The sequence below is a fragment of the Doryrhamphus excisus genome, chromosome 17 (assembly GCF_030265055.1).
Source record: "Doryrhamphus excisus isolate RoL2022-K1 chromosome 17, RoL_Dexc_1.0, whole genome shotgun sequence".
NCBI classification, from domain to species: Eukaryota; Metazoa; Chordata; class Actinopteri; order Syngnathiformes; family Syngnathidae; genus Doryrhamphus; species Doryrhamphus excisus.
The window spans coordinates 16,962,496-16,989,569 of record NC_080482.1 but is presented as its reverse complement, the minus strand read 5'-3'; the positions used below and the strand labels follow the sequence as shown (position 1 = coordinate 16,989,569).

The 27,074-nt window shown below is 37.9% G+C and overlaps 1 protein-coding gene across 6 annotated transcripts; it reads right to left on the bottom strand.

Annotated features, from left to right (window-relative positions):
• Positions 1-120: 120 nt before the first annotated feature.
• Positions 121-27,074, bottom strand: rgl2 (ral guanine nucleotide dissociation stimulator-like 2). 6 transcript variants are annotated; one of them, XM_058053250.1, is made up of 21 exons: positions 26,778-27,074; positions 22,860-23,011; positions 13,389-13,436; positions 13,163-13,246; positions 12,884-13,050; positions 12,769-12,825; positions 12,452-12,648; positions 12,168-12,277; positions 11,875-12,090; positions 10,202-10,305; positions 8,857-8,941; positions 6,392-6,451; positions 6,222-6,308; positions 6,092-6,124; positions 4,483-4,604; positions 4,316-4,402; positions 4,145-4,238; positions 3,002-3,226; positions 2,820-2,934; positions 1,836-2,026; positions 121-806 (listed from the first exon to the last, which is right to left on the bottom strand). In XM_058053250.1, the coding sequence occupies exons 1-20, from the start codon at positions 26,857-26,859 to the stop codon at positions 1,842-1,844; spliced, it is 2,310 nt and encodes a 769-aa protein (XP_057909233.1). In that variant the 5' UTR covers positions 26,860-27,074; the 3' UTR covers positions 121-806; positions 1,836-1,841. The 6 variants fall into 6 exon arrangements, with proteins under 6 accessions (XP_057909233.1, XP_057909232.1, XP_057909231.1 ...); XM_058053249.1 differs by having other exon boundaries at positions 238-1,377; XM_058053248.1 differs by having other exon boundaries at positions 240-1,576.

Below are 27,074 nucleotides of genomic sequence, written 5' to 3'. Positions count from 1 at the left end.
TACATTTATTACTTTACAAATATATTGTTAATTTTCCACTTTATTCTCATAATATTCCAACTTTTTTACATGTAAATGTAAAAATATTTTCTCAGAAAATCATGACTTTATATATACAATATTTGGACTTTTTCGTGTAAATTTAAGTTCATTCTGAAAATCTGACTTTTTCCCCAATGTGGCCCTAATATTTTGTTGTACAATACAGATTTCTATTTAATAAAGATATTTATCTGGATTATTTTATCATGTTAAGTTTGTTATCTTCAATGCAAAAATAAATGATTGATAAAAAGAAATGATAAAATGTAAAAATAATAGATTTATTTTTTGAGTATATTTTCTCTTTGTGTTTCTTTCATTTGGAGATATTTTTGTAGATTTGTAAAGTCTATGCTTTCATTGGACAGTGACATTATTATTATTCATAATATTAATAATACTTTGACTGCACTGTTTGATTTTTCAAAGAGGACAACAAAGAAGGCGAGGCAGGTTCTTTTAATAAGACGTTTAGCTGCATCCAAATATGTGCACGACATCAGCCAAGACTGATCAAATGTGGTACAAAAGTACATTGGTGTCTGCAAAAATATATATTTTGATATTTTTCCATGATTGATGTATTTACAGTGTAATGGAGCCATGGAGAAAAGGCACTAAAAGCATCCGTCCTCGAATATTATTACAACTATTTCCATGAGGAGCCACAATCCTCTCTCTGGCGTTGTGACGCTCACGCCTTGGCCAATCAGGAGGCTTCATTAGCAACTAGCGCACACGCAGAGGTCACGGGACATGACGACCTTGAAATGAAACGAAACGCTTCACTGAAGCTTTTGAGAAGTCGACAACCTGACACAGTTGGGAAAAACGGGATGTAAGCGTTCGATTAGCCAAAATGGCTAATGGCGTTTGAGGAGTTGATGAGTGTTCGCTCAAGGTCGTTTGGTTCGGCTAACGTTAGCATCGCCGTTTTCAACCTTTCTTGGTTGTAAAGCAAACATGAATTGATTCTTCAAATATTCCAGCGGGTACAAACGTTGGCAGAGGCGTACGTTGACGTATGCGTACGTCAAGATGAAACAATGCTCATGTTAGCAAGCTACGCTAATGCGGCTAATGAAAGACGCTGGACATTTAGCGGGTAGTTTATGTGTTTTTCTTGGTGAAATGGGAGATATTTTGGACTCCTTGCTAGCGTAAACACAATATTTATGTACTATATACGTACGTATATACGTACATATATATACGTATATATATGACAAGTTTCAATGTTTGAGTGTGAAAACTTTGTCTCCAGCATCAGATTCACATCATCGCACACCAGGATGAAGAATACTGGTAATTTGGTGGATCGGGTCATTTGGAGTACTTGGGAGCAGAAGAAAAAAAGCCAAATAAAAACCAAAATATGATTTAAAAAAAAACATTCTGGTGGGAGCTGTGGAGAAAGACTACTGAAGAAAAAAAAATACTAATAAATACAATAAGACACAGATGAAAAATATAAAAATAATAGATTCAATTAACACAAAACACAATTTGCTAAACACAAGTGTCGTATAAGTCGCTTAAAATAAAATAAAAATAATATGTCAAATAATAAAAGATAAAGTAACATTTGGTAGGAACAGAGAAGAAACATTCAAAGAAACAAAAAAACCCCAAAAACATACAAAAAATATAAAAATACACCAAATCAAATAAGATCAAATGTGGTTGACATCATATTACAGAAAAATGAAAAAAAAAAAAAAAAAAAAGAATAAAATTAGAGAATGACATTTTTGGAAGTTTTTTTTTTTTAAAGAATGAAATAAAAGAAATACCTGGGATCAAAAGAGAGTGCGGACCAGTCTCCTCCCCTTGGCTTTGATGCGAGGATAGGTGGCGCTCGTCTCTGATTGGCTGATGGATGGTGAGCCGAGGGGTGTGCTTGAGTCTTTCCTTCTCAGCAGGAAGTCCACGCTGGATGACGTCATGGCGTAGAAGACGTTTCCTGTGGCGGGGATGACCAGCTCTGTGGAAATGAGCATGAAGATCACGTTCACTGTCGTTATTTTGGAATTATTCCACTATTATTCTGCCAGTTGTCTGCCATTATTCCATGATTATTCCAGCATAACTATACCATCATTCCATTATTCTGTCAGCATTCTGTGCTTATTCCAGCATGATTATGCCATTATTTCATCAATATTCCACAATTATTCCGGCATTATTTCACCAATATTCCACAATTATTGCGCCATTATTTCATCAATATTCCACAATGATTCCGGCATTATTTCATCAATATTCCACAATGATTCCGGCATTATTTCATCAATATTTCACAATGATTCCGGCATTATTTTATTAATGTTCCACAATTATTCCGGCATTATTTAATCAATATTCCACAATTATTCCTGCATTATTTCATCAACATTCCACAATTATTCCGGCATTATTTCATCAATATTCCCCAATGATTCCGGCATTATTTCATCAATATTTCACAATTATTCCAGCATTATTTTATTAATGTTCCACAATTATTCCGGCATTATTTAATCAATATTCCACAATTATTCCTGCATTATTTCATCAACATTCCACAATTATTCCGGCATTATTTCATCAATATTCCACAATTATTCCGGCATTATTTCATCAACATTCCACAATTATTTCGGCATTATTTCATCAATATTCCACAATTATTCCGGCATTATTTCATCAATATTCCACAATTATTCCGGCATTATTTCATCAATATTCCACAATTATTCCGGCATTATTTTCACACTTCTGCGTGAGAAGATGTTTACCTTTTCCTTCAGGCAGGAGTTGGATCAGCTCATATGTGGAAGCGTCTTTGGGGTCCTGATTGTGTTTTTCCAGGGCGGAGCTGACGGCGGCGGGCGTCTTGTCATTGCTGGTCACCTGGGAAGACAAGCCATGCCGAGATGAGATGAGATGAGAAGACACCAAGATGAAACCTGCTTCTCACCAGGATGCTCCTGTACAAGTTCCCGTCTTGCAGGTCCATGCGGATCCTGATGATGCGCATGTCGGGTCCCGAGCCCTGCGCGCTGTTGGCGGCGTTGTTGCCACAGGAGGCGGAGCGGCGGTGAGATTTGGGCGGTGTGCAAGGAGCCAGTTTGGCCGAGGAGGAGTCGGTGATTGGAGGAGACGTGTCCACATCCAAACACGACACAGATGGAGATCTCATGTGCTGAGGTGGAAAAACACAACGTTCAATTCCTGCCTGGAAAAAAGCCAGCACCGACACAACATGGGGAAGCTGACCAGGCATGCCTTTTTATGACAATGTTGCCATTTTGGTTAGGAATAATCACTTGTATGATATTTAGTATTATATTTAGGACCACACAAGAATGATTTCATGTTAGAAACATCTTCATTTTTCACTTTTTTATATCTTTGAAAAAGAAAATGACCCCGTACAACAATAGAAAATGGGAGGATCCATTGTGTGTTGCATAAAGGGAAGTTAAAAATGTCAATGGCATGATATCAAAAATAGGATTTTTGAGGAATACCTGGAATATGAAATAATAAACATTTTTCATTATGAAGATATTTGAAGAAAACAACCTGACCGGGTCATTTTTGACCCACTTATGGAAGGTTGGGGTAGTAACACAAAAACTACAATTTCTTAAAATGTATAAAAGGTAAGTTAAAAATGTGAATGGCATGATATTAAAAACATGTTTTTTTAGGAATACCTGGAATATGAAATGATGAAAAAAAATTTCATTATGAAGATATTTGAAGAAAACAACCTGACCGGGTCATTTTTGACCCACTTATGGAAGGTTGGGGTAGTAACACAAAAACTACCATTTCTTAAAATTTATAAAATGTAACTTAAAAATGTGAATGGCGTGATATTAAAAATATATTTTTTTAAGGAATACCTGGAATATGAAATGATAAAAAATTTTCATTAAAGATATTTCAAGAAAACAACCTGACCGGGTCATTTTTGACCCACTTATGGAAGGTTGGGGTAGTAACACAAAAACCAAAATTTCTTAAAATGTATAAAAGGTAAGTTAAAATGTGAATGAATAGATATGAATCCATAAGAAAAGGAGGGGCAAAGGCGTTCCGGTGTGGTTTTCACCTTGGTGAGTTTGGAGAGCAGGTTGTTGACGGGAGACGAGAAGTCGAAGAAGCCGTCGGCATCGGTCATCAAGCTGCTCCTGGAGGAACTCAAACTGGACGGAACACAAGATGGATATTTTATGACAGAAATCCTGGCATTCCTGACCAGGAAGTGTGTCAGCCTGCTTACTCGGGGCACTGAGTGATGATGACGGTGGGGGTGGGGCCTCGAGGGCCCGCCTCGTTGGGGGCTTCGATCTCATTGGACAGCCTGTAACTACGACACGGCGGCGTGGTGTGTAGTGTTTAGTCACGACACACACGCACACAAACACACACAGCGGGGTGTTCCTTTACCTTTGCTCCTCCGTTAGCGTGGGAACGCTGTGGTACCAACGCAGGAAGGCCTGGTCCTTCGTGAACACGCAGTTCTTACATGAGGACTGCAGGAGGCGGATCTGAGCTAAAACCTCAAATTCCTGGAATCATTAGAATCTACGTGAACCCCGTGGACTGTACCTATTATATTGCAATCACAGAAAATAAAACGCATGGGTTCATTCACAGGGGCCCAAAGTGGGGCCATGATTATGATTATGGTTATGATTGGCCCATGACACTTTGTAGGAATTAATTTAAACACTAAAAAACAGCAAAAATAGGAAAAAAAGATACAATGTAAATACATTTTCATCAAAACTAATTGGATGAAAACGTTGTAGAAATACTTCATTTCCCAGAATGCTTGACTTTTATTATGATGATTATGATTATGATTATTATTGGCCCATGGCACTTTGTAGGAATTAATTTAAACACTAAAAAAGAGCAAAAATAGGGAAAAAAGATACAATGTAAATACATTTTCATCAAAACTAATTGGATGAAAACGTTGTAAAAATACTTCATTTCCCAGAATGCTTGATTTTTTTATGATGATTATGATTATGATGATTATTATTGGCCCATGGCATTTTGTAGGAATTAATTTAAACACTAAAAAACAGCAAAAATAGGGAAAAAAAAGATACAATGTAAATACATTTTCATCAAAACTAATTAGATGAAAACGTTGTAAAAATACTTCATTTCCCAGAATGCTTGACTTTTATTATGATGATTATGATTATTATTGGCCCATGGCACTTTGTAGGAATTAATTTAAACACTAAAAAACAGCAAAAATAGGGAAAAAAGATACAATGTAAATACATTTTCATCAAAACTAATTGGATGAAAACATTGTAGAAATACTTCATTTCCCAGAATGCTTGACTTTTATTATGACGATTATGTTTATGATTATTATTGGCCCATGGCACTTAATTAGGAGTAATTTAAACACTAAAAAACAGTAAAAATAGGAAAAAAAGATACAATGTAAATACATTTTCATCAAAACTAATTGGATGAAAATGTTGTAAAAATACTTCATTTCCCAGAATGCTTGACTTTTATTATGATGATTTTGATGATTATGATTATGATTATTCATTCATTCTCTACCACTTTTTCCACACGAGGGTCGCGGGGGGTGCTGGAGCCCATCCCAGCTGTCCCCGGGCAAGAGGCGGGGCACACCCCAAACTGGTCGCCAGCCAATCACAGGGTTGCGACTCCAAATTGTCCATAGGTATGAATGTGAGTGTGAATGGTTGTTTGTCTATATGTGCCCTGGGATTGGCTGGCCACCAGTCCAGGGTGTACCCCGCTTCCAACCCAGCTGTGATAGGCTCCAGCATACCCAGTGCCACCCCAGTGAGGGTAAGCGGCATAGAAAATAAATGGACGTAAATCCAAGGAAATCCATCTGGAATAGGTGCGGATTATGGAAGATCTAGAAAGCTTTGTGTTTGTGTTAAGCCTTGGGTTATCATGTGTCGCTGCTTAGCCTCTTAACATCACGATGATGGGTGTGTTCATTCAAGAAAAAGACCAGTTTGTGTCCACCATGATGGAAACTCACCCGTCTCCGCTTGTCAAAGTTGATGTAGCCGTTCTGCAAAACAGGAAGTGTCCCACCGAGTCTCAGGAAGGATTGAAAAATGAAAAACTTCCAACAAAAGTGCTGACTTGCCTCGTGAGGACAAACTTACATCCAGCCTGTCTTTGACCGCCGTGTCCAGCATGGTGAGGTCGGTGAGGAAGATGCCCAGGTATGGCACCGTGCCCTGGGCGCCGGACTGGAGGGGACACCAGACACAGAAGACACCTTCACCTTTGGGCACGTGGTTCAGACACGCGTGTTCGGGTGGGCAGGACTCACCCTGACCGGATGTTTGCCGCCGAGTCGGTTGTCCAGGTTGGCGTACTTGGACGTCCCCTCCTAAGACGCCACACAAGCAAACTTAAAACGCTTCAAATTACATTCTTAAAAAAAATGTCTGGAATCCTAATATGAGGTCACACGTTTTGGTATCAATGCAATACCCAGTAATAATATATCAATATTTTTACAAGTCATGGAATGGACGAACATTTAGAGCAAACAAAACAAAACTAATTGTATCAATCAACATATTATTATTATTATTATTAACATACATATTTTGATGGAAGCTCGTTTCCACCACCGAAAAAGAAAAAAATGGTAAATCCTAATTATGAGATAAAAAGTCAAAATTACAAGAAGACATTTCTTTTTTATGACATAAAAAGTCATATGAGTGATAATTATGAAATAAAACGACATAAGAAAGTCCCAATTATGACAAAAAGTCAAATGATGTGATTGACAAGGCTCCAGTCAAGAAGGCAACACATTCATAGTTTTAGCTCATCATTTTATGACTTTATGAGTCAATAGAGCAAAGTACCAACGCAACACAACGCAACATAACACAACATAACACAACATAACGTAACACAACATAACGCAACGCAACATAACGTAACACAACATAATGTAACGCAACATAACATAACGCAACATAACATAATGCCAACATAACATAATGCCAACATAACGTAATGCCAACATAACATAACGCAACATAATGCAACAAAACGCAATGCAACATAACGCAACGCAACGCAACAAAACGCAACGCAACATAACGCAACGCAACAAAAACGCAACGCAACATAACGCAACGCAACATAACGTAACACAACATAATGTAACGCAACATAACATAACGCAACATAACGTAATGCCAACATAACGTAATGCCAACATAACGTAATGCCAACATAACATAACGCAACATAATGCAACAAAACGCAACGCAACGCAACAAAACGCAACGCAACATAACGCAATGCAACAAAAACGCAACGCAACAAAAACGCAACGCAACATAACGCAACACAACGTAACGCAACGCAACAAAAACGCAACCCAACAAAAACACAATGCAACAAAACGCAACAAAACGCAACATAACGTAACTTAACATAACGTAACTTAACATAACGTAACGCAACAAAACGCAACACAACAAAATGCAACGCAACATGACGCAATGCAACAAAAACGCAACGCAACATAACGTAACGCAACATAATGTAACGCAACATAACATAATGCCAACATAACGTAACGCAACAAAACGCAACACAACGCAACGCAACAAAACGCAACGCAATGCAACATAACGCAACGCAACGCAACGCAACAAAACGCAACGCAACATAACGCAACGCAACAAAAACGCAATGCAACAAAACGCAACATAATGTAACTTAACATAACGTAACGCAACATAACGCAACAAAACGCAACAAAACGCAACACAACAAAACGCAACACAACAAAATGCAACGCAATGCAACAAAAACGCAACGCAACATAACGTAACGCAACAAAAACACAACATAACGCAACATAACGTAACGCAACAAAACACAACGCAACAAAACAAAAAAACCCAAACCAAACAAATGTTGAAAATAAACACAATAGCTATTATTATGTAGTATAACAAATATTACATACAATAAAATCCATTTATGAAAAAATGCATGTTTTAGGATTGAAAGGGTTGAACTTTCCATAAATACTTCAATAATTCCATAAATACATGAAGAGTTATTTAGCATCCAACCCACAAGTCCACCATCAGTTCTTCATTTGAACAATATATACTGTACAATATATTTCAACCACAAAAAAACACACATATTTGTGCAATTAAATATTAAAAAATGATACTTAAATGAATACTTTATTATTATCATTTATTTAAAGGTTCGGGCACCCTGATAATATCAAGATTGTCCTTTATAAATCCCTGGTTGTTGGGATCAGCCATTTGAGTGAAATATGGAATATGGAATATGGAAAAGGTTCGGACCCCCCCCCCCCGCCCCCGCTGTAAATGGATGTTGAGCAAGAAAAGGACGCGACAGAAGGAGGAGGCCAAAGACTGAAAGGGAAGGAATGCATGAAAGCCAAGACTTGGATGAATCCCTGACAGGAAGTGACAAATGAGGAAGAGAAAAAAGAATCTGTTTCTCGTCCTTTGATGCCCTGCAGCATAAACGCCACGCCGCCATTACAGCACATCACAACAAGAAAAGAAAGCGTGCCATTTTCTCCCCTGCGACGCCAAGTACACACCTTGCTATCAACACCTTCATAGCAAATGAAAGAAGGAAGGAAGGAAGGAAGGAGACATGTTGACACAATCAGGCCAAGCGTCTCTCAGCCAGATTGGAATTGATCCATTATTATTATGATTATTATGATTATGATGGCATGTGTTGCATTCATAACTGGGACAAACTCACCTCCTTCAGGAGTTCTCTGCTCTGTGAGTAGTTGTCCTTGTCCGAGAAGATCTCTGACAGCTCCTCGTATCTCCTCGTGGCCTCCCTGGATGCAATACGGGTCATTACATTTTTCTACCCTATTCTGGACATCTACATGTACATGTACAGTATATATATATATATATATATATATATATATATATATATATATATATGTATATCTATATATTTTTGTATATATATATATATATATAATTTGAAAAATATATAATTTGAATTGATTTTATTTTTAAAACAGCATTATTTAAAAATTTGTTTTATTGGTATTTGGCGTATTTATAAAAACATGTACAGATTAATAATTATTATACAGTATATGAATCTATTAATTGCTGCTTTTGCACCTGTATCATTATTGCATTTTTAATATATTTTTATTATATTTATATCATGCACCATATATAATTTTTACATTTATGAATCATAAAAATCTGTATATATTTATTACATTTGTAGATTCATATACAACGCAATATTTAAAAAAATATTTTAATATTTACGTTACATATTAATATATAATTAATTACACTTGCATTATTCTTGCATTTTAACATATATTTATTATATTTATATTTTGCACTATTATTATTATTTTATTATCATTATATATTATATTATTATATCATTACTATTATATACTATTATATTTAATTGATTAATTATACAAATGTGATATATTTAATTTTTTATATTTTATATATTTTATTTTTATTTTTATATTATATTTGTATATTATATTATATTTTATTATTTGTACATTCATATACAATGCAATATTAAAAAAATATTTGAATATTTATGTTATATATTAATATATAATTAATTACACTTGTATTATTCTTGCATTTTAACATATATTTATATTTATATTTTGCACTATTATATTTATCATTATTATTTTATTATCATTATATATTATATCATTGCTATTATATTTAATTTATTAATTATACAAATGTGATATATTTTATTATATTTATTTATATATACAATGCAATATTTTTACAAATATAATATTTGATATATTGTTATACATTCATATATTATTAATGACTGCTTTTACACTAAATTTAAATTTTATTTTACAAACTTAATATTTAAATTGTATATACTTCCTCATAATCATAAATGCCAGAAACATCCATAATAAATGGTAATAATATTTTGCCATGTATTACAATATAGGCCATCATTAGAATGAGGTGTCTAATGTGTATAATGACACGTGACGAGTCAGAGCCATACCCCTTGCAACCAGCAGGGGTCACTGTTGCTTCTACACAAGCCAGAAGCTCCAGCTCACCTGTCGGTGTCCTGCCAGGTCCTCCTCAGCCGGTGGATGGGGTTACTCTGCAGGGCTGACACGATGGCGTACAGTGAGGAGAAGTTCTTCCTGGCTCGACACGCCTTAGGAAAACACACACACACACACACACAATGTAATTCCAAGCACCATGTGTGTGTGTGTGTGTATAAGGTTACAGTGTGAGCTATTTAATAATGCACCGAAGCACCCTTTAAGCTACATGTTGCTGCAAAAGCATGAAAAGAATAGTCAACAGGAAGTAGTTTGGTGTAAATGTACTAAAGCAAGGAATTTTTAGTAGGAATTTTGTAGGAATGTAGGAATTTAAAAAAATATATATTTTTTAAAATATTAACATAAAACGTTTTATAGAGAATAATTACAGCGTTACGTGCAGAAAAAAAATGTTAAATACATAAAAATTAGGAATGAGATGGTTAACGTTCAATGACGACGGCTAAGACCACCAAGGGAGAAGGGAGGTGCGACCCGCTCCACTTGGACACCACGTTTGCTACGATGAGCCAATTCAAGAAACAATACAAGCGGTTGATGTTTGATAAATATAAAATAATATGAAATATAAAAATATTGACAGTTACCATGGTACACATTATGGCATTGTATGGTCATATCACCGAGTACTTCGGTAAAAAAAAAAACAAAAAACCTTAAACTGTATTAAGGAAAGCAGGAAGTGAACAAATGTAAGAGTTAGTGATTGTAAAAGTACCAGATGGAGGGGTAGGATTTAATAAGCTTTGCTTCTTCCTACTCCTTTTGGACATGTGGAACTGGGAACTGATTATGGGATGCACTCAATTGGAATCTGATGCATGTTCAAATGAAATAAAACCATTAGCATTAGCATTAGCAATAGCATTAGCATTAGCATTTATGTCTTGAAGTCAAGAGTGTTTCTTGCCTGTTTGACCAAATAAGTGCTAGCACTTGCAACTTTCTTTGACACCCCATGGTGGGTTATTTTGCAACCGTACCGATAAGGTAGCAAAAAATTATCGCTCATGACATCATAGATGGGTGAAAAAATATTTTGACCCTTCAATGTGGGCTCTTCCTATCATTTGGAAGTAGAATTCACCAAGCGTTGGATTTTTCACCCACTAATGTTGAACGTAAACTGGGACTAGACCAGGGGTCAGCAACCCCTGGCTCCAGAGCCACATGTGGCTCTTCAGCCACTTTGTTGTGGCTCCCTTCACAAGGCTCAAGTATTTTTTTTAAATACCCCAATGGGAAAAAATATGCTTTTTTTTATGAGTTTTTTTTTTTAATCTGACTTTCTGTGAGACCCTGAATGAATTGAAGTGAATGAGTTCTGACTCGTGATTGGATGAGCTCAAAGAGCTCACATGTGACGAGAAGCAACAATTTGGTGTAAAAATTTGGCGTTAAAACTGATTCAAACTTTCAAAAGTTTATAAGATATTGTATTTAAATTATGTTTTGCGGCTCCTATCTGTTTTCCTTTAGTAAGCGTGTGGGTAAAATGGCTCTTTTGATAATAAAGGTTGCCGACCCCTGGACTAGACCATCATGAGACATGTTTGACATATTTTTGACAAAGATATGAATGGAAAACCAAATCCTAAAACAAAGGCCCCACTCTAAATCACGAGGGTGTTCAAAGCATCCAAAAGTGAAAGCACCTCAGCGACGCTGATCCACTTCTCCAGCAGCCGAGCTCGCTGCTGACTGCGCAGCCCGGTGGGCCACAAGCAGGACGCCAGGACGGCGTTGGCCAGCCGGTTGAACTGGCGCACGGTGGCCCTCACGGACCAACACACGCCCTCCCGGCCTTTCTTGTCCCTCTGAGACCACAGCGAGCCCAAGCAGTGGTATGGCACCAGGCGCACAAACAGCTCCTGCCAAGACGGGGGGGGGGCGTCAGTCAGACTTGATCCCCACCCAACACTTGGTTGTGGCCGCACCTTGAACTCACCGTCTCGATGCGGGTCAGCTGCTCTGCGATGCTGGCCGAGGGGAAGCCCAGGATGGTGGTGGCTTCAAACTTGGAGGGATCGGGGCTCGGGCTGCGGGAGATCTTCATGTCTGCAGGGTTGTCAAGCGATATCTTTATCATCTTTTATAGGACATGGTAACAAACAGCCATGACTGGGATGAACATGCATAGAGGTTACGTAATGTTCCTAGTTACCATGGAAACCATACATAAGGCATTCTCATGGCGTCGTTCAAGGAGGTCCATTCATTCTAAATGCAAACCTTTACAGGCGTTGGGCAGCAGGGCTTTCTCACTAAGTTCCTCGGCGACCCTGAGGAGGCGAGCACGGAGGTCGGCTGCAGACGACGAGTCCCGGGGGAGAAGCGGCGCCAGTCGCAGAAGACGCGATGGTTCCCTCAAACCCTTGAAGTCTTCAGGGTACTCGGACAGCCAAGCGCTGAAAACGGTGCACACTGCTCTGCAGGGTGGGGGTGGGGTGAGGGTGGGAGGTGGGGGGGGGGTGGTTAAGAGTCACCGTGAACGGCGTCAAGCATCCGTGCACTCACAGGACACCATATTAGGAACACCTGTCACTCACTTGTTGAAGGCTTTTCTGGCGTGGCACCTGGAACTGTCGCCGGGTGGGCGCTCCAACCTGAAAACGGATGTTGCACATTGAAATCAAATCTTTGGGATCTCCATGGAAACGGTACCTGTCAATCAGGATGTCCAGCACTCGCTCCGTGGAGGTGAAGGAGCGATAGGTGGCCAGGAAGATGGTGATGAAAGAGGAGTCTCCCAGCGTAAAGGAACGGAGGAGGTGGAGCACCAGCTTCTCTTCCGTGCCCGCTTTCACACACTGGCAACGGGACACGGGCGACTGGCGAGGAGGAGGTGGGAGGAGGTGGGAGGAGGTGAGAGGAGGTGAGAGCAACGAAATAAACGCTTCTTTCTGATGCCACACTTCCGAGATCGGCGACATCACGCCTTACCGTGGGACTGGAAAGAGAGCCGGGCGGCTGTTTGATCACCACGGTGTAGATGACTCCATCCTCTTCTTCTTCCACCACTGTGGACTGGACACACAGGAGACATCTCAGCCAAGTGGGCAACATGCATCCATGCTTTAGAGGACTAAAATCCTTTAAAAAGCATCAAATCCACTCGTCCACAGCAGACTGGTACACAGGACCTTATATAAATGGCGGCCAGCCTCACCAGATCCAGAGGACAGTACCAAGTCGTCTTCATGGGGGACGAGTCCACCTGTGGGAATACAATAATAATATAATACAGTGCAATAATATCATACAATATGGTAATGGTAATGGTAATGATAATGGTAATGCTAATGCTAATGGTTTTATTTCATTTGAACATGCATCAGATTCCAATTGAGTGCATCCCATAATCAGTTCCCAGTTCCACATGTCCAAAAGGAGTAGGAAGAAGCAAAGCTTATTAAATCCTACACCTCCATCTGGTACTTTTACAATCACTAACTCTTACATTTGTTCACTTCCTGCTTTCCATAATACAGTTTAAGGTTTTTTTTTTTTATTTTTTTTAAATAATGTACCTCGTACTGAAGTACGACATTTTTACCACCTTCTAAATATGCTTTTTAACTTTATTAGAGCCCTCCTAGACATGAAATAACACCCCTATAGTCACCTTTACACTCACAATTAACTAATAAAATAGACATAAAGCAAATAAGACAGGTTTAAGGTTTTTTTTTTTTTAAATGCTATGGCTAGCATAACGTAGTCCTAGCATAGAAGTGTTTCAAATGTACTTCTTCCCTGAGATCATATTTCTCCTCTCTTGTAGAGAAGTATTGGATGACATTTTTAGCTAATTGCTTATTTTTAGCCTTATGCATTATTTGAGCTGTTTGAAGATGAACTATATCAGCAAGTTGAAGTATTTGTCATTTTACAAATAAGGAGTTAGTATGTTCTCTGTAGGCGGCATTATGAATTATCCTTACTGGCCTTTTTTGCAGTACATTTAGCCAGTGAAGATTGCTTTTATAGTTATGATCCCATATTTCCACACAATAAGTAAGATATGGTAGAACCACAGAGCAATAATTGTTACTGTACGTATGTCCAAAGTGTGACTGATGGGCCATTTGTGCATTCTAAAAATCTAATTTAATGAGAAAACATAAAAAACAAATGTAATTTTACAAGAATAAAGCTAAATTATTCTGAGAAAAAAGTTGTAATTTTACCAGAAAAATGTCCTAATATTATGCAGAAAATTACCATAATTTAAAGAGCATATTGTTGAAATATTTTTTTATTTTATTTGTGAAAATATATGAAACATTACAGTGCATTTCTTACATCAGTGAAAATATAACTTTCCATTATTTACATTTGTATTCAACTATCTGATCACAAGCCAAAAAGGAGTAGGCTGAAGCAAAAGATAATAAATGCCTACCCCTTTTTGGAAGATATAATCATGTTCATACCACTGTCTTGTTTTCCCCTCTGGAATATTATTATTGTTATCATTATTGTCATTATTGTTATAATCTTTATCATTATTACCATTATTAGTGTTATTATTATCACCATTATTATCATCATCATTAATACTACAATTTTCATCATTATAGTTGTACATTTTTTTAATTTTTTTTTAAATGTGAATGGTTGTTTGTCTATATGTGCCCTGTGATTGGCTGGCCACCAAACCAGGGTGTACCCCGCCTCTCGCCCCAAGACAGCTGGGATAGGCTCCAGCACCCCCTGCGACCCTCGTGAGGATAAGCGGTAGAAAATGAATGAATGAATGAATGAGTTAATGTTACGAGAAAAAAGTCAAACAAAAGCAAAAATGGGCACAAAAAAAAGAGTAAAAAAAAGAGCGATGTAGGCTAACACAACATGCTTACACTCTGCTAGCTTATTTCATTGCGTCGCTTCTTCTCTGGCCTATCTTTTGTTCCTTTTTTCCTCTCCCAGACATGATTTTACTGGGCATTGGCAGCATAGTTTCACTCTGCTCTGCTGAAACTGCAGGCTGACAAGCAACATGCTAAGGTGACGACAGCGGTAGTGGACCAAACCATTTCACATAGCTACGTAGGTATGCCTGCTCACATGGTGTTGTATGGCAGACAACTCTAACGTGTTGGCTGTGGACGTGGGAATGGAAGAGTACGAGTTTGTTATTTTGGAGTACTATTATCCTAGTATGCAACAGTATTATTTGGATAACTACTATCTAGCAATGGTATTATTATTATTACTCATTCATTCATTTTCTACTGATTTTTCCTGGGGGTGCTGGAGCCTATCCCAGCTGTCTTGGGGCGAGAGGCGGGGTACACCCTGGACTGGTGGCCAGCCAATCACAGGGCACATATAGACAAACAACCATTCACACTCACATTCATACCTATGGACAATTTGGAGTGGCTAATTGTCCAATTTCAATTGGAATTGAACTCTGGTCTCGTAGCTGTGAGGTCTGTGTGCTAACCACTCGACCACTGTGCGGCCCTGTTATTATTATTATCATCATTATTATCAATATTATTATCATTATTATTATTATCAATATTATCATTATTATCATTATTATCATCATCATCATTATTATCATTATTATCATTATTATCATTATTATCATTATTATCATTATTATTACTGCAGAGGGGGCAACATGATCTTGTCTGCTTTATGTCATTGTATGGTCATATCACCTCGTACTTTGGTACATTATAAAAAAACAAAAAAAAAAACCTTAAACTGTATAATGGAAAGCAGGAAGTGAACAAATGTAATATTGACAGTTACTATGGTACCCATTATGTCATTGTATGGTCATATGGTCATATGGTCACCTCGTACCGAAGTACAAGGTGCATTATTAAAAAAAAAAACCTAAAAACATTAAACTGTATTATGGAAAGCAGGAAGTGAACAAATGTAAGAGTTAGTGATTGTAAAAGTACCAGATGGAGGGGTAGGATTTAATAAGCTTTGCTTCTTCCTACTCCTTTTGGACATGTGGAACTGGGAACTGATTATGGGATGCACTCAATTGGAATCTGATGCATGTTCAAATGAAATTAAACCATTCCCATTAGCATTAGCATTAGCATTACCATTAGCATTAGCATTACCATTCTTTTGTCATTTTGAAGCTCTACTTCCTAAAGAGCCAACAGTCCAAAACGTAAACTGTTTTCATGTGGTCTTAACATTTTGATCAGGAGTGGATGGACTTGGCTGAAGGAGTCCAGTCCTGTTTGCCGGTAAACACAAAGACGACATCATGCATCCCTGATCAGCGTCTGCAAGGTTGACAAACACCTTAGCCTTGTGTAAACAAAAGCGCCATTCTCGAGGAGCTGTCTCTCACTCTGACAGCCACTTCCTGTTTCTGCTGCTGGTGACTTTGTTTCGCCTTTTAGCCAACATTCACACCAATGCTGAGTGGGGGGGGCGTGGGGGGGGGGTGCTTTTCAACTGTGAGTCAACAACACAAGCAGCACCTTGGTAACACAACAAAACACACAAAGGCTAAGAAGAAGGCAGCAGGCGACCTCACGCTTGCTTAAGCATGTTTGAAGGGACGACAGAGGCCGCCCTCCGTCCTGCCCCCGACCTGCCCCCGACCTGCTGTTCTATGCTCACAGCTAATTAGCCGCGACAGGCATACCATTTTTCCAAATTACCTTGACTCGGGCAAAGGTCAGGTAGTCTTTGCGTTCAACGCGGTTCACACGGCGTCTCCGTATCCGAACCAGTTTTCCTACTCACCGTGTTCTCGGCTTACCGGGGAAAAACCACACAAGACAACAACAGACCTTTCCTCTGGCAAGTCCAGACAGGAAGCAGCACCGCAGCTTCCTGGAAATGTTCAAGATGGAGGTACGAGTAGAGCTTCCATTCTCCGCATTGTGTCTCATCTGTAAGCCTCGACGTTACGCTCTCGACCTTTGAACTCAGCACCCGGCTGACCTACATTCACCGAATGTGTGTGGAATATTTGCTCCTGGTTTTGGAAAGACACACCTGAAGCAGCAGCTAAGTCCCGCCTCCTGGAAGACTGTGTCAACCGGACACACCCATTATACACACACACACACACACACACACACCGTGCAAGGACACACAACCAAAGCTGTTTCCAGAACAATACCCCCCCCCCTTCTTCTCCCGCTTTGTTTGGTCCTTCTGGTGGAGAAAAACCAGTCTGACCGATTCCACCCCCGAACACAACCCAAAACCACGATGAACTCACAGTGGACATTGGTCCCTCGGGGGCACACACCTTGTTCTTCTTCTTACTGTACATTTTTGGTGGCCTGCAGGATTACTCAGAACCTACACAAGTACTTCATGGTGGCTACAAGGTTCTCAGGTTTGGTGCAGGTTTTTGTAAACAGGCTCGTACCAATTCACTGTGAAATGCTGTGAGTAAGAATTTCTCAAGATTCTCATGGGCACTAGGTCTGGGACTTGTCCTTGTCCTCAGTCGGGTCACGTGGGTATGCTTGAGTCTATCCCAGCTATCCTGGCTATCCTGGCTAACCCTGGACAGGTCACCAGCCAATCACAGGGCACATATACGTAAACAAATATATATACATAGAGACAGTATTATTTGGATAACTACTATCTAGTAATGTTATTATTCATTCATTCATTTTCTACCGCTTTTTTCCTCACGAGGGTCGCAGGGTGGTGCTGGAGCCTATCCCAGCGAGAGGCGGGGTACACCCTGGACTGGTGGCCAGCCAATCACAGGGCACATATAGACAAATATATATACATATAGACATTATTATTTGGATAACTACTATCTAGCAATGTTCAACAAGGGTCATGTATTATGCTGGAGCCTATCCCAGCTATCCGGGCTAACCCTGGACTGGTGGCCAGCCAATCCCAGGGCACATATAGACAAACAACCATTCACACTCACATTCATACCTATGGACAATTTGGAGTGGCTAATTAACCTAGCATGTTTTTGGAACGGGGGAGGAAAACGGAGTACCGGTTATTATATAGTATGAAATGTATAAAAATAAAAAATATTATATACTATTATATATTATGAAAAATACAACAAAATATGTTCTCGTAGCATACGTAAACGTTAAATATAAAAAACCCTATTGTAATATTAAGAAAAAACAAAACACTGAAAAAAGTTGTACGAAAAAGTTGCAGAAAAAAGACATAATTTACAAAGATTTGTACAAAATTTACAAGAAGGAAATAAATATTATTAATATTATTAAATATTCTAACAAGAATAAAGTAGCAATTTAAAAAAAAAACACCTCATAATATGAGGAAAAATAATGTCATAGCAGGATACAGTTGAAATGAGAAAAAAACTTACATATACATACATACATTTAAAAAAAATTGCAAAGAAATATTATGAAAAATATAACAAAATACAGTTGTAGTTTTTGGAAAATGAGCTTGACGAAAAGTCATAGTATGTAATAAAGACAAACTGTGAGAATAAAGTCAATCATATGAGAAAAAAAAACCTGTTAAAAAAAGCAAAAAAGAGCAAAGAGTGAAGTTGATACCAATAACAGCTTTTCACCTCCAGTATATTTTCTTGAAATATATCGTGTATGGCGTCTTAGCATATCTTTTTTTGTAAAAAAAAAAATAAGTAAAAAAAAAGGAAAAAAAAATTGTAAAAACAAATTTGTAAAAAAATATTTTTTGTAAAAAAAATATGAAAAATATACAATTATTTAGGGGGACTTAAGAAATGGCTGAAGGCTGAAGCCCCCCCTAAAATAGGCGGAATGATGCCACTGGTCAATATTATTGGCTATAATCATCCAACGATAGTCATTAGTGTATGATCGGTAATCAAGGTTAAAGTTGACCCATTATGCTCATTTTTCAGCCATTTGTATTGAGATGTGGACTCCTATAGAGCAGCTACACACAATAACCCGCACAGAAAGCTTTGTAGATCTTCCAGAATCTGCCCCTATTCCAGTTGTATTGTTGTATTCCAGTTGTTTCGTGCTTCTCTTTTAATGTACTCCACCTAAAAGAGGTTAGGTAAAGACGTCTCTCAATGGGAAGTAGCTTTAGCATTTTAGCGTTTTACAGCATGGGTAACCAAATGTGGTCATTACACTTTTTAGTGAAGTTGATACCAATAACAGCTTTTCACCTCCAGTATATGATAGAGCAGTTTTTTTTCTTGAAATATATCGTATATGACGTCTTAGCATATTTTTTTGTAAAAAAAAATGTTAAAAAATGTAAAAAGTATACAAAAAGTATACAAAAAGTGTAAAAAAAAGTGTAAAAAAAGTGTAAAAAAGTGTAAAAAAGTGTAAAAAAGTGTAAAAAAAGTGTAAAAAGAGTAAAAAAAGGTGAAAAAAATTTAAAAAATGGTGTAAAAAAGTGAAAAATGTAAAAAAAAAAGTTAAAAAAATGTAAAAAAAAAAGGTGTAAAAGGTGAAAAAAATGTAAATAAATTCCCCAGATTTTTTTTGTAATTTTTTTTTTTAATCTATGAAAAATATACAATTATTTAGGGGGCCTTAAGAAATAATAATAATTATATTATTGGCGATAATCAGCCAACAATAGTCATTAGCGTATGATTAGCATATCTACAGTACAAATGATCAAAGTGGCATCTTTTCATTTTTCACTATATGTGACCCTTGCTGGAAAAAACGCTAACCTCTCGACTCGACTACAAACAAGCCCTAGAATAAACAGTATCTACTGTTGTGCCCCCCCCCCCCCCCCGCCCATCAAGTCCTGGCAGGAAGTTCATCACAAGCTGACACAAACGCAGGAAGCAGGACGTGATGTGGTGTTGTGAAGCTATTTCTCTTCTATTCCACTTCTTCCATCACAAGAGGAAGCAACGTCAAAGCCCCCCCCCCCAACTTGAAGGCCAGCGATTGGCCGCCACAAGAATAAGCAACAGGCAGGAAGTTTTAAAACATGCTCCTCCCCTGCTCCTCTTCTCACACTTTGATCTAACAAGTCTCCTTCGGGAGATGTTATCAGATCTCCTTTAGGTCCGAGCTGGTCCAGGCGGACCCCCCCAACCTTTATGGAATGACCCAGAAGAAACCACTGCAGTTCCTCAAAGTTATCAGTTGTTGCTAATTGACAAATGTCAATATCATCACTAGGTTATGTGAACGGGGGCGGGGGGCGGGGCTTAGCCCCCTGGAGATGCACAGGATATGAATGTAGTACACATGAGATAATCCATAACACAAATAAACAAGAACCGGGATATCATTTTCACACTTTTGGACAGATTTAGATTTAGAGATATTCAATTGTTTTAGGCCATTATTAATATTCATGAAAACACATGCCAAATTTTCACATGCAACAACATAACAACATAACAACAAAAAATAACAAAAATAAACAAACTCAGGAAGTCTGTCAACAAAAATACCTACTATGTATATAAAGTACACAACACAGTACACAACAGTATCTGGCTGCTTGCTGGGTGGCAAGTACAGATCAATTATACAATAATTATTATATTATTAATTAGTGTATTATTATTACCATCATCATTCTTCTTCTGATTATTACTCATAGTAGTCGTAGGCTAGTATTAGCCTGGTTAATATTACTATTATTATGGTAATTTGAACATGCATCAGATTACAAAAAACAAAAAAACCAAAAAACCCCCCCCCCAAAAAAACCCAAAAAACAACCTGAAACTGTATTATGGAAAGCAGGAAGTGAACAAATGTAAGAGTTAGTGATTGTAAAAGTACCAGATGGAGGGGTAGGATTTAATAAGCTTTGCTTCTTCCTACTCCTTTTGGACATGTGGAACTGGGAACTGATTATGGGATGCACTCAATTGGAATCTGATGCATGTTCAAATGAAATTAAACCATTACCATTACCATTACCATTCCCATTCCCATTCCCATTCCCATTCCCATTCCCATTGAGTGCATCCCATAATCAGTTCCCAGTTCCACATGTCCAAAAGGAGATATCAGCTCTTAAATGAAACTCTTATGAGCCATTGTCCCAGGCATTAAATTAAAATGGATTAATAAACTAATTACTAACTAATTATTATATGTTATCAGATTATTCTATTCCCCAATATTGAAATCTACATTGCCCCCCCTCCCAAAAAAATAAAATAAAAATCTACATCGATTGGGCCCTGGTGAAAATGCCAAGCTCATTCTGATAAGTCATTAGTAAGTCCTTACATCCTCGTTAAAGCCAAACAAGAGGCCATATTGGATTCTGTTTGACAGTCGGTCCCGTGAGGCGCCGCATTGATATCAGATACCGCTATGGACACGACAGCCATGGCCGCCACATTGATATCAGATACCGCCATGGCCGCCACATACATTATTTACTGTACTGACAGGCGCAGCTGAGCGTAGAGGAAGGGGGACAAACAATAAGGAGTCTTTGTGGTGGGTTTGGGAGTTCCTCCAAGCGGAAGCAAAATGTGCGTGCAGGTCATATGCGGCAGGGTCGGGAGGTTAATGTGAGGAAGAAAAAAAAACTGGCCCATGTTCATAAAACAGTCCAAATGCCGATGACAGAATCAGGAACTCCAACCACAACGTAAACACAGAAGCAGAGCTTGGGGGAGCGCGGAGAGCTTATCCGGCCTACAGCCATGCCCATATAAGGAAGTCCGCCCCTCTGTGACATCACAAATGTAAATTTTTACAACGCCCTCTGAAACCGAGTGTTTTCAGCCATCCCATACTTCTTTCAGGGCTCACTTCCAAATCCACAAACCTCATTATTTGAAACTTTGGAATGGTTTAACACGAGAATACAACATTTAACGACATTTATTGGTCAGAAAAGTGGAAAAAGCATAATAGGTCCTTTCAAAAAAAAGAACAACGACTGTGAAACCTCGGTTTTTGTTATTGATGTGTTCCAACAAGTCCAACAATATATATATATCACTATATTGACACTTACTATGGTACACATTATGGCATTGGATGCTCATATCACCGAGTACTTCGGTACGGGACAAAAAAAAAAAATACAAAAAATACAAACAAATACAAATAAAATAAAAATACAAAAAAACAAATCAAAAAAATTCAAAAAAAATTTCAAAATTTTTTTAAAAAAAAAAGTAAAAAATATTTTAAAAAATATTTAAAAAACTCAACTATATTAGGAAAGCACTCCTTTTGGACATGTGGAACTGGGAACTGATTATGGGATGCACTCAATTGGAATCTGATGCATGTTCAAATGAAATAAAACCATTACCATTACCATATTAGATTTTGACATCATTTAACATCATAAAAAAGTCAACAGGGGACCTTTGAGGTAAATACATTGCAGAGTGATCAGTTAGCAAGATGGCCCAGCTGGGTGTCAGGTTCAGACGGCGGCAACACAATAAAGTTTGTGATGCGACTCGACACACGTTGGTCATCATCAAGCCAGTAAAGATTAACAGAGGTGAAAGGTGCTGGGAAGTTTCCACACTCAGTGAACCTTCTAACTTCCTCCACTGTAATTAATCATCTCCACCCCAACCAATGGGAAACACTTTGTTCATCATAACAAACAAAGAATGTCCTTGCTGGCCCCGCCCCTCCAGCATACCCCCGTGACCCTCGGGAGGATAAGCGGCATAGAAAATCCATGGATGGATTCTCACCTGCAGAGTCTGAGGGTCACTGGTGTCACTGGTGATGTCGCTCCCGCCGTCCGGTGCTAGAAGTCGGTAGGCAACAAGTGGCACCTCGCTGGACTCCGACCCCGGCAGGTCAAATCCACCTGTTCGCATGTGACGGGGCAGCATGGTGCCGGCTGTTGCAGACAAGAGACGGGGAAAGCGGTTAAGCAAATATTCTCATTTTTACTCTCAAAAGGAGACCACTTGGACATGAAATGCATTTACTGTCATATTTTGGCTTAGGTTATAGACACTTTAACATCATATATATATATATATATATATATACATACATATATATATATACTATATATATACACACACTACAACATTCATTCGTTAATACACAGTTAAAACATGAGTAAAAGTAAAATATTGTTAAAAATTGGAAAAATTGTTATTTCATATTCCAGGTATTCCTCAAAAATCTAATTTTTGATATCACGCCATTCACATTTTTAACTTATCTTTTATACATTTTAAGAAATTGTAGTTTTTGTGTTACTACCCCAACCTTCCATAAGTGGGTCAAAAATGACCCGGTCAGGTTGTTTTCTTCAAATATCTTCATAATGAAAATTTTTCATCATTTCATATTCCAGGTATTCCTCAAAAAACATATTTTTGATATCATGCCATTCACAGTTTTAACTTATCTTTTATACATTTTAAGAAATGGTAGTTTTTGTGTTACTACCCCAACCTTCCATAAGTGGGTCAAAAATGACCCGGTCAGGTTGTTTTCTTGAAATATCTTCATAATGAAAAATTGTTATCATTTCATATTCCAGGTATTCCTCAAAAAACATGTTTTTGATATCATGCCATTCACATTTTTAACTTATCTTTTATACATTTTAAATATTTTTTACATTTTAAATGATACAGTTGTGATGTTTTTGGTACCGATGATATTTGTTTTGTCACTGTTAAGTTTAAGAAAATTTTGTTCCATCCAAGTTTTGATATCAGTTAAGCAGTTAAGGTTTTCTCCGGGTACTCCGGTTTCCTCCCACATTCCAAAAAAAAACATGCTAGGTTAATTAGCCACTCCAAATTGTCCATAGGTATGAATGTGAGTGTGAATGGTTGTTTGTCTATATGTGCCCTGTGATTGGCTGGCCACCAGTCCAGGGTGTACCCCGCCTCTCGCCCGAAAACAGCTGGGATAGGCTCCAGCACCCCCGCGACATAAATGTTTTTGTGGGAGGAAATTGGAGTACTCGGAAAAAAACACACACAGGGAGAAGATGCTAACTCCACATAATAAAAATATAATAAAGTAGAAATAAATAATAATGGTACATGATCACAAAGTGACAAATAGTGGTTTTGTGTTTATTTACTAATTTTAATTTATATATATGAATGGAATATATGAGAGTAAAAATGTATGTTTTTATGGCAAAATCATGGAGCATGCATGGTCAGTACTGAGTGGGACTCAGCGACCTTCTCCCATAACACAAACACAACAATAACGTCATGCTAGTGGATTTGGTTATCTGCCTCCTATTTGTGCTTGGCGGATAATTTGCATAGCAACCCCTCCCTTTTAACCCCCCCCCCCCCCCCGCCTCATATGACTGCTATTTGGGTGACCATGAAGATAGACATCTAGTAAATAAACACCGTCCTAGGAGGGAGGAAGCGAGGCAGAGACGGGGGGGGGGGGCATAAGTTGCGTCTCCACTGGGTCTCAAAGCCCCGGTTCCCCCCCAACTTTCCACAATCTCACACAGTTAACCCTTAGATGCACGAGTGACTGGACCCTCCACTCTTCCATAAGGGGGTCAAAAATCACCCATACTAGAATCAATGCCTTTTTATGACAATGTTGCCATTTTGGTTAGGAATAATCACTTGTATGATATTTAGTATTATATTTAGGACCACACAAGAATGATTTCATGTTAGAAACATCTTCATTTTTCACTTTTTTACATCTTTGAAAAAGAAAATGACCCCGTACAACAATAGAAAATGGGAGGATCCATTGTGTGTTGCATAAAGGGAAGTTAAAAATGTCAATGGCATGATATCAAAAATAGGATTTTTTAGGAATACCTGGAATATGAAATGATAAAAAACTTTCATTAAAGATATTTCAAGAAAACAACCTGACCGGGTCATTTTTGACCCACTTATGGAAGGTTGGGGTAGTAACACAAAAACTACAATTTTTTAAAATGTATAAAAGGTAAGTTAAAAATGTGAACAGCATGATATCAAAAACATGTTTTTTGAGGAATACCTGGAATATGAAATGATGAAAAATTTTCATTATGAAGATATTTCAAGAAAACAACCTGACCGGGTCATTTTTGACCCACTTATGAAAGGTTGGGGTAGTAACACAAAAACTACAATTTCTTAAAATGTATAAAACGTAAGTTAAAAATGTGAATGGCATGATATCAAAAATATGATTTTTGAGGAATACATGGAATGTCAAATGATAAAAAAAAATTTAATTATGAAGATATTTGAAGAAAACAACCTGACCGGGTCATTATTGACCCACTTATGGAAGGTTGGGGTAGTAACACAAAAACTAAAATGTCTTAAAATTTATAAAATGTAACTTAAAAATGTGAATGGCATGATATTAAAAACATGTTTTTTTTTTAAGGAATACCTGGAATATGAAATGATAACAATTTTTCATTACAAAGATATTTCAAGAAAACAACCTGACCGGGTCATTTTTGACCCACTTATGGAAGGTTGGTGTAGTAACACAAAAACTACAATTTTTTAAAATGTATAAAAGGTAAGTTAAAAATGTGAACAGCATGATATCAAAAACATGTTTTTTGAGGAATACCTGGAATATGAAATGATGAAAAATTTTCATTATGAAGATATTTCAAGAAAACAACCTGACCGGGTCATTTTTGACCCACTTATGGAAGGTTGGGGTAGTAACACAAAAACTACAATTTCTTAAAATGTATAAAACGTAAGTTAAAAATGTGAATGGCATGATATCAAAAATATGATTTTTGAGGAATACCTGGAATGTCAAATGATAAAAAAAAATTTAATTATGAAGATATTTCAAGAAAACAACCTGACCGGGTCATTTTTGACCCACTTATGGAAGGTTGGGGTAGTAACACAAAAACTAAAATGTCTTAAAATTTATAAAATGTAACTTAAAAATGTGAATGGCATGATATTAAAAACATGTTTTTTTTAAGGAATACCTGGAATATGAAATGATAAAAAATTTTCATTATGAAGATATTTCAAGAAAACAACCTGACCGGGTCATTTTTGACCCACTTATGGAAGGTTGGGGTAGTAACACAAAAACTACAATTTCTTAAAATGTATAAAAGGTAAGTTAAAAATGTGAATGGCATGATATTAAAAACATGTTTTTTTTAGGAATACCTGGAATATGAAAAGATGAAAAATTTTAATTATGAAGATATTTGAAGAAAACAACCTGACCGGGTCATTTTTGCCCCACTTATGCATCTAAGGGTTAAGTCAGTCAAACAGCCACGTGCAGGCCTGGAAGGGAGTCGAACCAACGGTTGAGCCGAGCTCTGAATGGCTGCTATTCATGACTGTATGTGACCACAGCAAACAGCTTACATATGACTCAAGGTGCTCGAACACACACACACACACACACACACACAGTAACTAGGTTACACCACAGTCACACCCCATCAGAGCACCACTCCTGAACGCAGCCACAGTGGTGGTGGTGGTGGTGGTGGTGGTGATACATGGCAACCATGGCAACAAAGTCCAAAATAAAGTTGCTGAAGCTGCTAAAAAAGCTAAAAAAAACAAGAGGACACATGAACGGTGAATGTTCCAATGAAAAAATAAAGAGGAAGAGGTAAAAGGAAACAAAGAAAAGGAGGAAGCGCTTGAACTTACCGCACGGGCCCAACTCATGAGCTGGGTGCTCCACTGGGCTCCTCGGGCAGCTCTTGACCACCGTGTGCCCGCACGCTGGCATCCATCGGTGCAGATCAGCTGCTCCCAGCAGCCAGACTGGGTGCTGGTGGTGGTGGGGGTGGTGGTGGTGGTGCTGGTGGGGGTGTAGACCTCCGCCTCACACACTCTCACCCGCCCTTTTCCCTTCTATCTGCGTCGTCGCCGTGGTTGTGCGAGCAGCTGATAGCCGCCTCGTTCTGTCTCTCCCTCGCTCTCTTTGTGTGTGTGTGTGTGTGT